Below are 11137 nucleotides of genomic sequence, written 5' to 3'. Positions count from 1 at the left end.
TAATTGAAAAATGTCCGTTGCAAGTCCTTAAATTTTTGGCTGTTTTTGCACAGTATACACACTCTCACAGTAAAATAATTCTTTGTCCATATGATTTTTAGTATTGCACGTCGATTTAACACTACTTTATCGCAGTTTCGCCACAAATACTATTTTTAATTCAATTAAAAACACAGACGTCGAAGTGAATGCCGGCACAGTTGCGCCCTCTCTCCATTTACATAGGATGTTGAACTGTGTGCGTGGCGGCACCTGAACTGGGTCCTAACGGAAAATCAGTGCTGCATACTTTTTTTTGGATAGGAAGTATGTAGCAAAATTCTGAGTTAGGGCCTTTTTCTAGGTTATGCCACATATTGCGGGGCGTTCTTCTTTTTTCGCTCTAGCTAAGCTGAGCTATATATTTAGAATTATTAGTCTCTCATTTATTTATTACTTCTTTTTTTTTAATTTTAACAATATAAGTATAAAATACAAAACATTATTAAAAATTTATAAAAAAAAATTCACCCTCCCGCTGCGGGACATTTGAGTGCCCAAGCAACCGGTGGTCAGGGCTCCAGAGTGAGGAACCTCCTCACAATACGCGCCGTCTCAAGAATCACTGCCTTTTGTATCGGACTCTTGATCCAACAGTTAAGCGAAAGCTTCTTAAGGTGTTGGTCGAAGCTTTTCGCTATAAGACCATTGACTGAAACAACTATCGGAACAACAATAGTTGACTCAACATTCCACATGGCGGTAATCTATTATTGTAATGTGTGGCACTGCCTAAAAATAATGATATTTCTTTCTATTGATTTGCATGGGTGTTTTCCAGTGTCTGTGTGTATTTATACATTATATAAGTATCTATATGTAGTATATAATTGTATATGAATATTATAATATCAACTATCTTAGCACCCATAACACAAGCTACTCTGTATGCTTACTTTGGGGCTAAATAGTGATGTGTATTGTATAAGTATATATATATATATATATACTTATACAATACACATCACTATGTATATATATATATATATATATATATATATATATATATATATATATATACATATATATATATATATATATATTTTCTTTTATTCTTTCAGTCATCACTCACCGCTTGTACTTGGCGTGCTGCCGCGGGCCGCCCTCGGCGACCACGACGCAGCAGCCGCGGTGCAGCAACACGAAGCCCGTCATGTGCAGCTGCTGCGCGTTCACCTCCACCTTGAATTTGGCGGACGCGCACTCGAACAAGTCCTTGACCCTGCGAATGACAATGATTTTGAAAAATAGAGTGTCATAGAAAAACAGAGGAACTGAACCCTGCGAATGACAATGATTTTGAAAAATAGAGTGTCATAGAATAACAGAGGAACATAACCCTGCGAATGACAATGATTTTGAAAAATAGAGTGTCATAGAAAAACAGAGGAACTGTACCCTGCGAATGACAATGATTTTGAAAAATAGAGTGTCATAGAAAAACAGAGGAACTGAACCCTGCGAATGACAATGATTTTGTAAATAGAGTGTCATAGAATAACAGAGGAACTGAACCCTGCGAATGACAATGATTTTGTAAATAGAGTGTCATAGAATAACAGAGGAACTGAACCCTGCGAATGACAATGATTTTGTAAATAGCGTGTCATAGAATAATAGAAGAAATAATAGCATTGATAAAAAGGAAGATAGATATATAGATAGCATACTGGAACAATAGGTTAGTGGCCTTAAGAAATAGTGACAGTGGTATAGAACAACAAAGAGATAGTGGTATAGAAAGACAAAGAGATAGTAGCATAGAAAAAAACAGAGATATAGTCTTATAGAACATCAGCGGGATAGTGACGTAAAGCAACAAGGAGATAATGACATAGCGCAACAGGGAGAGAGTGGCATAGAACAAGAGGGAAATAGTGGAAGAGAGAAACAGAGAAATAATGTTATAGAACAACAGCGGGATAGTCACGTAGAGCAACAAGGAGATAATGACATAGCGTAATAAGTAGAGAGTGGTATAGAACAACAGGGAGATAGTGGCAGAGAGAAACAGAGAGATAATGTTATAGCAGCGGGATAGGGACTTAGAACACTAGTGAGATAATGACATAGCGTAACAGGGAGAGAGTGGTATAGAATACAGGGAGATAATAACAGCGCAACATGGAGAGATTGGTATAGAACAACAGGGAGATAGTGGCAGAGAGAAACAGAGAGATAATGTTATAGCAACGGGATAGGGACGTAGAGCAACAGGGAGATAATGACATAGCGCAACAAGGAGAGAGTGGTATAGACCAACAAGGAGATAGTGGTATAGAACAACAGGGAGATAGTGTTATAGAATACAGGGAGATAATAACAGCGCAACAGGGAGAGATTGGTATAAAACAACAGGGATATCTCGTTAAAGAGAAATTAGCAAATATTGGCATACCAGGACTGGGGGATTGTGAAAATAAAATAAAATTTATTTCAAAAATAAAAAACAACGTTGTCGACATACCTGTACACGGCCACGTGGACGCCCATTGTGGTGTCCTCGCGCAGTTTCCTGTCAACCTGCAAGTAAAAAGTATTCAAAAAATTCATTTATTTCAAGCAGGCTCAGTTTACAAGCTCTTTTGCCACGTCAGTTGACTATTTGTAAAGATTCTACCACCGGTTCGGAAGGCAGATTCTGCTGAGAAGATACCGGCAAGAAACTCATCAGTTGCTCTTTTGAAAAAGTCATACAGTATTATAATTTACAATTGATAACATTACAACTTCTTATAGTTTTACTTCCTGTGTGAAGGTGGAAGCTGATCCAACGGCCTCCAAGCATTAATAAATTAGTAATTATCATAAACATAAAATATTATAATAGAAAAAATATCCTTATACAAATACCTTATATAAATGAAATGTTCTAATAATAAATATGTTTGTTCTTTAAATACAACTTTAACAACATAAACGTACACCAGGGGCGATGCCTTCTAACAACCCGATTCATATCGGGTTACCTTTCAAAAATCCACGAGTTTCACGGACGTAAAGATTTAACGTACCTACGCAGCCTAAAACACATTAACGGGTTACCTACGACAAAATTTCAGTCTTCGCTACTGGTACACACGAAACTAAATGAAAACGAAAAACGTGACTACAAACAATGATAATTTCATTTTTTTTTTATTCTTTAAAAGTTAGCCCTTGACTACAATCTCATCTGATGGTAAGTGATGATGCAGTCTAAGATGGAAGCGGGCTAACTTGTTAGGAGGAAAATTCACACACCTTTCGGATTCTACACGACATCGTACCGGAACACTAAATCGCTTGGTGGTACGTATTTGTCGGTAGGGTGGTAACTAGCCACGGCCGAAGCCTCCCACCAGCCAAACCTGGACCAATGCAGTAAACCTCAATCGGACCAGCCGGGGATAGAACCCAGGACCTCCGTTTTGTAAATCCACCGCGCATATTAGTATAAATCGATAAGTAGGTATAGAATTATAATTTTGTATACTTTCTATTCTATAATCGATAACTATAGTCTGGAAATATCGTTGATGACACTCTTATGATATGCGGGCGACGGGGGGAAAGGGTGTGAAATCGTGCGGGAAAGTGAGGTGCGTCAGTCGTGGGTTTTTTATTCATCGCTACACGCCCCCCGGCGCGCTTCCGCATCGGGAGTGTTACGGACTAAATTCATCATCGTCATCATTCTCAACCCATATTCGGCTCACTGCTGAGCTCGAGTCTCCTCTCTCAATAAGAAGGGTTAGGCCAATAGTCCACCACGCTGGCCCAATGCGGATTGGCAGACTTCACACACGCAGAGAATTAAGAAAATTCTCTGGTATGTAAGTTTCCTCACGATGTTTTCCTTTACCGATTGAGACACGTGATATTTAATTTCTTAAAATGCACACAACTGAAAGTTGGAGGCGCATGCCCCGGTCCGGATTCGAACCCACACCCTCCGGAATCGGAAGTGGTCATATCCTCTGGACTATCACGGCTATATAGCACAAAAACGAAGTTGACAAGCTATAATAATCGATTTTTAAAAATATATACTCCACAATGCAAGGAAAACCGATATTTACGTAAAAATTGTAAATCGAAGAATAACAGGTAAATCTGGCATTTACCTGTTATTCTTCAATTTAATCACGCATACCTTTTTTTAGATCAGTTATGATCTATATACTTATAATAAAACTGTGACAGGTCCAATTCTGTACAAAAATTATGAAATTTTGGAGTTTACTCCTTAAGATCGAAAATATGGGCAGTAAAATTCGATGAACGAATGACAGCGTTACGTTTTTGTGCGCAACCTATTCTGCGCACCTTTCACTGTACGCTGCCGCCAACTGTTGGCGGACGCGCACGCCGCGGCCTGCTGCACCTCGGTTGCACACCTTTCTCTTTTCAGGCGTAGACACCCGCGACTTCGAAATGGAATTTAGTTTTACACAAATCCCTCGGGAACCATGGATTTTTCCGGGATAAAAAGTAGCCTATGTGTTAATTCAGGCTATAATATATCTCAATACCAAATTTCAGCTAATTCGTTTCAGTAGTCGAGGCGTGCAAGAGTAACAAACATTCATATCATCAAAATCATCAGTTTTCGCAAATCTCGGGAAACCATGGATTTTTCGGGATAAAAAGTAGCCTGTGTTAATCCAGAGTAAAATCCATTTCCATTCCATTGTAGCCAAATTGCTTCAGTAGTAGCGGCGTTAAGACGGAGGTGCTGGGTTCGATCCCCGGCTAGGCAGATTGAGATTTTCTTAATTTGTCCAGGTCTGGCTGGTGGGAGGCCGTGGTTACCACCCTACCGGCAAAGACGTACCGCCAAGCGATTTAGCGTTCCGGTACGATGCCGTGTAGAAACCGAAAGGAGTGTGGATTTTCATCCTCTTCCTAACAAGTTAGCCCGCTTCCATCTTAGACTGCATCATCACTTGCCATCAGGTGAGATTGTAGTCAAGGGCTTGTAGAGAATATAAAAAAAAATCCAAACATCCAAACAAACTTTCGCGTTTATAATATTAGTAGAGGATAAAACACGCGAAAATATAAATAGAAGGAGGGTGAAATAGGGGTTGAAAGTCTACATCGACTTTCACGCGGACGAAGCCGCGAGCGTCAGCTAGTACAGAAATACAATATGTCGTTTACTCACATGTTAGGATCAAGGTCGAGTGCATCATTCATATTTAATGTATTGATGACTCAATTGACATTTTAAAGTAAATAAAATACAAAGTCACATGTATCCATTCGCAGAAAAATAATGTTAATTGTAATAAAAATTAAACTCGGCTGACGAGGAAATTGAAACGACGAGGAAGAGGTAAAGATTGCGAGGTAATCTTTGTATCTACTGAACGAATTCTGAAAATTCTTTTTATACAGTAGATCAGGGTTTCTCAAACTTTACGAACCACGAACCCCTGTTAAAAGGAGATGGTCCAAAATTGTAAGGAACCCAGGAATGTACCCTAACGGAAATAAAAGAAGATAGTTTTTTTTACTATTTTTGAATATACAAATCTACGAATTTACTTTAATTCTTTCAAAATTATGCTCATTAACTCCCAATGCAACATTGGCAATGGCTGTCACAACCCATCTTGGTACAAAACCCTCAGCAATACAAATTAATCAAGCCCAAGCACAAGGTAGCTACCGTAAACCTTTAAGGGGCTACCTTAATTGACCTTGGTCTTCATCATCAGACCCCTAATAACAGACACAACTCTAGGTAGAAAGTTCTCAGCAATACGAATTAATCAAGGCCAAACACAAGGTAGTTACTGTAAACTGTTAAGGAGTTCCCTTAATTGTCCGTGGTCTTCATCACCAAACCCCTAAATGACAGTCACAACCTATCTATGTGGAAAGTTCTTATTAATACAAATTAATGAAGCCCAAACACAAGGTAACTGCTGTAAATCGCCGAGGAGTTCCCTTGTCTGTTTTATGGCTCCATCATCAGATCGATTTTAAACCTTCATGAAATTGTAGTGCTTAAAAGTACTAAATGGAAAAGTATACGAACACACTAGACACCCACCCACTTCGAGAAACCTTGCAATAGAAGTCCACTTATTTGCGAGTGTCATAGACTATATTTAATTATCATGTTTCCATGGAAACGAGAACTACGCATGCTATTTTGAAGTATGCTCCTGAAACAAAGCAAAACAAACATACCAATCACACAATGATTTTAAACTTATTTCGTGGTTGTTCATTATGAATGTTTTTTAAACAAATATACAACCACCTAAATTATACGGCCTGCCAAAAATTCATAAGTGTGATGTTCCTCTTCGCCCTATAGTGAGTCAAATAGATTCACCTACTTATGAATTGGCGAAGCATGTCTCAAGTGTTCTACAACCACTAGTGGGCCACACGTCATCTTACGTCAAAGACTCCCGCCATTTTGTACGTTTATTACAAGACACTAACATTGAAGGGCATGAGTGCATGATAAGCTTTGATGTCGAATCCCTATTTACCAACGTACCAATTCACGACTTTATGGAGGTACTTAAAATAAAGTTACAAGAAAACAACATCCCGGAGGAGTATGTCACCTTAACAGGGCATTGTTTGGAATCTAGCTTTTTCCTTTATAAAGGTGAATACTACCTTCAGATTGATGGGGTGGCAATGGGTAGCCCAGTTGCCCCACTAGTTGCCAACTTATGGATGGAGTATTTTGAAGAGCTCGCCACCTCATCTATACCCATACAAGTTAGGTTTTGGAAAAGGTACGTGGATGACGTTTTTGCTGTCATGCAGGGCAGTGAAAAAGAGGTGCAACAATATCTGGCACTTTTGAATGGTATTCACCGGAAAATGACCTTCACATACGAAATGGAAAAAGATCGGTCGCTTCCATTCTTGGATGTCCTAGTCAAGGTCCGACTAGATGGTAGTTTTAGTCACACTGTTTACCGGAAGCAGACACACACGGACAGATATTTACATGGCTCTTCGCATCACCATCCACGACACCTTGCGTCAGTGGCTACCACCCTCTTCAATCGCGCTCAGGACCTGTGTGATGACGTTCACATCCAGGCTGAGCTGGAACATATAAGCAAGGTGTTACGTCGAAATGGTCATAAGCCCCTTGTATTAAAAAATAGTTCACATCAACGGAGAGAACGACCTTTGGAAGTCGAAAGAAGAATGGCCTACTTACCTTTTGTTAAAGGGGTAACTGATAAAATTGGATCGTTCCTAAGGAAAAAACACACCCACACCCCGGAGGAGAAAACCTCGACTCCAAAAATCCCCAAATCCAAGGTGTTATACGTACCGTGCCGAAGGATGCATGGCTGAGGGGGTGCTCAGTCCTTAACGGAGTCTCCTCGACACCAGGGCAAATCGAGGTAGTATCATGCCCTTCAGGCGGCAAGCGGGGCTCTGCTGTCTGTGACCGCTTATTTCCCTTGCTACTCGTGGGACTTGCTGGAGAATTCAAATCTACAAGTTTCTTTTGCCACATCTTGTGGCACCAACTCTAAGGCGCAGAGGCCTGTCGTAGACTCTGCAGAGCCTGGAACTAGCTCGTTCACTTTCGGGAGTGGCCAGAAGGTCGGCGGAGACGTCATCGCCTCCGAAACGCCTATGGAAACACCCCTTGTGTGCGAGACAAAACCACAAAGCCAAGGCGCTAGACGCAAAAAACTCTGTGGTGCTGCGCGCAAGCGCCTTCACCGGCTTGTAAAGGATGGGGGGCTAGAATACAATGAAGCCCTCACCCTATGCCGCAAGCCCTGGGCGGAATTACCTGTGGAGAAACCAATAGCCTCCAACGAAAGCCGCAAACGCGGCAGATCGGAGGAGGAATCTCCAAAGGCAAACCCACCCAAGGCACAAAAAATGTCAACGACGCCTGACGGACGCACTAAACCGGCCGCCAGCTATCGGGACATTACAGGAGCTCTTCGTGTGGGGATTCGTAACTCGGAACCTATGACGACGGAGCAAATGGACCTTGTCCGTTCGGCACTTATGGAGGTCATGTATCAAACATGTCGCACCATAAACGTCGAAAACATGGGCAAGGGACCCAGGTTTCTTGGCTTCTCCCACAAGCCTGGCTGGATCCTGATTACTTGTGTAGACAAGGAAAGCCAGGACTGGCTTGTGGAAACAGTCAAAACCTGCAAACCATGGCCTGAGGCACAGCTTTCTATACTTCTGGAAAACGAATTGCCTAAGCCATGGACTGTGTCAACCTTCATCCCTAAGAATCTAGCGAAATCCACCAAGCTAGCACTAGGGATGCTGTGTTGGCAAAACCATGAGCTGAACCCAACTCACTGGAGGGTCCTCCATGAGAAGGCAGACGATAAGGGCATCCTAGCGTTTCTTTCTCTGGATGACTCCTCAATGGAAGTCCTAAAGAAGTATAATTTTAAAATATTCCTGGGCTTCTATTGGTTGTACTTCAAGCTCAGAGGAGGGCCTAATAGCCCAACCGAGCCAACAGCTGACACTCAGGACAGCGCAGACCACCCTATCCCAGGGCCGAGTGGAAACGGTGGCGGATCGGCCGCTGGACGTTCTATCGCCAGCGCAGGCCACTCCGCTGCCGGACCGAGTGGTTCTGGGAGGGGGAGGACAGCTGAAAGAGTGAAAGCTCTGGCTAACAAAAAAGCAACTGGCAGAGCGCCGAAGAATGCCCCACCCGACCGAGGTCGTCATTCGCCTCAAACGGATAGGGGCAGAGACCGGCCTCTACCGGTCATTAAAAGGGCCAAATAAATGGCAATCCAGGGGTCCATGGTGAGGTTTCTGCAAGCCAACCTCCAACACGCAATTGCGGCCTCTGCTATCACAGAGTGCTGCCTTGTTGAGGGGAAAGCAAACCTCGCCCTTATTCAAGAACCCTGGATCTCCAAAAGCGGTACTATCCTCGGGCTGAATGCTGGGGGTAAGTTACTATCACATGCCAACGGCTCGAGGCCCAGAGCGTGTATCGTTTTTGATAGGTCTATTAACTTTCTGCCAATTCCAGGAGTCTGTACCGATGACCTTGTGGCAGCATTTGTAAACATCAAAGGGTGGGAAGGACGGAGGATAATTATCTGTTCAGCCTACCTACCCGGCGAAGTAACAAATCCTGCAAACGAGTTGCTCCCGGTAGTCGAATACGCCCGGAAACACAACGCAGAACTACTGGTGGGTTGCGACGCGAACGCCCATCACGACGCCTGGAGTAGCACTGACACGAATGATAGAGGTGAGTTTCTCTACGATTTCCTCTTAGCTAATAACCTTCAGGTCTTAAACAAAGGCAATGTACCAACCTTTGTCACAAAAACTAGAAAGGAAGTTCTAGACATAACCTTCGCCACCGTCAATTTAGCCAGGAGAATTAACGACTGGCAGGTGAGTAAGGAAAGTGCAATGTCAGACCATAGACACATAGGTTTTAATCTGACAACAAATTTTCCTATGGAAACGGTTACTTACAGGGATCCTAGGCGCACTAAATGGACGGACTATTGCAGCAGCCTGCAGTGCAACCTAGAGGTAGTACCTAAAAGTATAAAAACGCTAGAAAGTCTGGATCTAGCAGTTGAAGTTGTCACCGAAGGAACTATTAAAGCCTTCGAAGACAACTGTATGCTCAAGACCAAGACTTCTAAACACAAAGTGCCGTGGTGGAACTCAAAGCTTAAGCGCTTGAGGGACAAAACACGCAAACTATTCAACAGGGCTAAGACGACCAAGGAGTGGGACATCTACCGAAAAGCCCTAACCGAATACAGCAAAGAAATTAGGAAGGCTAAAAGAGCATCATGGAGAAGATTCTGCGAGGAAATAAGCAACTTGCCTCAAGGTTCCAGACTCCAAAAACTGCTCTCCAAAGCCAAACCTAATCAGCTAGGCTTGTTAAAAAAGCCTGATGGTTCCTTCACATGTGATGAGAAGGAAACCCTAGAATTGCTAGCACACTCTCACTTCCCAGGAGCGGTCAGTACTAACGCTAGAACCTTGGCGCAGGCTCCATGTAGGCCTCATATCGAGGACTGGAGAAGGGCCACCATAGTTTTCAGACCTGGAGCAGTGAGGTGGGCTATCAACTCTTTTGAATCGAACAAAGCTAGTGGGATTGATGGAATAACACCTCTTTTATTACAAAGAGGTGCAACCCTGCTGATCCCACATCTGGTCAAAATCTTCAGGGCGAGCTTTGCCTGGGGATATATTCCAGAAAACTGGACCAAAGTAAGGGTCATATTCATACCTAAAGCGGGAAAAAAGGACTACGCCATGCCTAAAGCCTTTAGACCCATAAGTCTCTCTTCATTTTTACTAAAAACAATGGAGAAGGTACTGGATAGGTATATTAGGGATGGGATTCTCATTGAGAGACCCATCCATATAACCCAGCATGCCTATTGCAGAGGACGCTCCACAGAAACCGCCCTGCTAAGCCTGGTTGATAAAATCGAAAAGGCACTGGAAGACAAAGAAATCGCCCTCGCGGCGTTTCTAGACATTGAGGGAGCTTTCGATAACACTCCCATCCGAACATTGGTGAATGGTCTAACCAACAAACGGGCTGACCCAACCACTGTTCGCTGGGTTGAAGCGATGCTCTCAAACAGAATAGCCAGATTTAAGCTAAACGACATCTCGACTGAAGTGCTTACGACAAGGGGATGCCCGCAAGGCGGGGTCTTGTCACCCCTGCTATGGACCCTTGCAGTCGATCACCTGCTGTATAAGATGGCTGAACTCCGCTTAGATACCCAGGGATACGCGGATGACCTGGTAATCATTGTGAGAGGAAACTGCCAAAGTACTATTTCGTACCTCATACAGAAAGCACTAAACACCATTGAAAGATGGTGCAAAGACAATGACTTATCTGTTAATGCAGATAAAACAGTCATTGTCCCATTCACCAATAAGCACAAACTCGAAAAACTCGAGCCGCCTATTTTGAATGGAAAACACATTCCGTTCTCGTGCGAGGCTAAGTATCTGGGTATTACCTTAGACCAGAAACTTACTTGGAACTCTCACGTGGATGGTACACTTAAGAGGGCGAAAACAGCCCTCGGTATCTGCAGTCGACTGGCAGGAGCACGAT

At 42.8% G+C, this 11137-nt stretch overlaps 1 protein-coding gene across 1 annotated transcript in view; it reads right to left on the bottom strand.

Moving 5' to 3' along the window:
• LOC112055631 (U4/U6 small nuclear ribonucleoprotein Prp3) overlaps nucleotides 1-11137 on the bottom strand; it is a 62444-nt gene that overhangs the window by 8683 nt on the left and 42624 nt on the right. The window contains exons 12-13 of the mRNA XM_052889462.1: nucleotides 2507-2562; nucleotides 1112-1261 (exon numbers count right to left, since the gene is read on the bottom strand). Coding sequence (XP_052745422.1) covers nucleotides 1112-1261; nucleotides 2507-2562 — 206 coding nt within the window. The remainder of the gene's footprint in view (nucleotides 1-1111; nucleotides 1262-2506; nucleotides 2563-11137) is intronic.

Source organism: Bicyclus anynana, chromosome 26 (assembly GCF_947172395.1).
Source record: "Bicyclus anynana chromosome 26, ilBicAnyn1.1, whole genome shotgun sequence".
NCBI classification, from domain to species: domain Eukaryota; kingdom Metazoa; phylum Arthropoda; class Insecta; order Lepidoptera; family Nymphalidae; genus Bicyclus; species Bicyclus anynana.
This window is presented reverse-complemented; position numbering and strand designations above follow the sequence as displayed.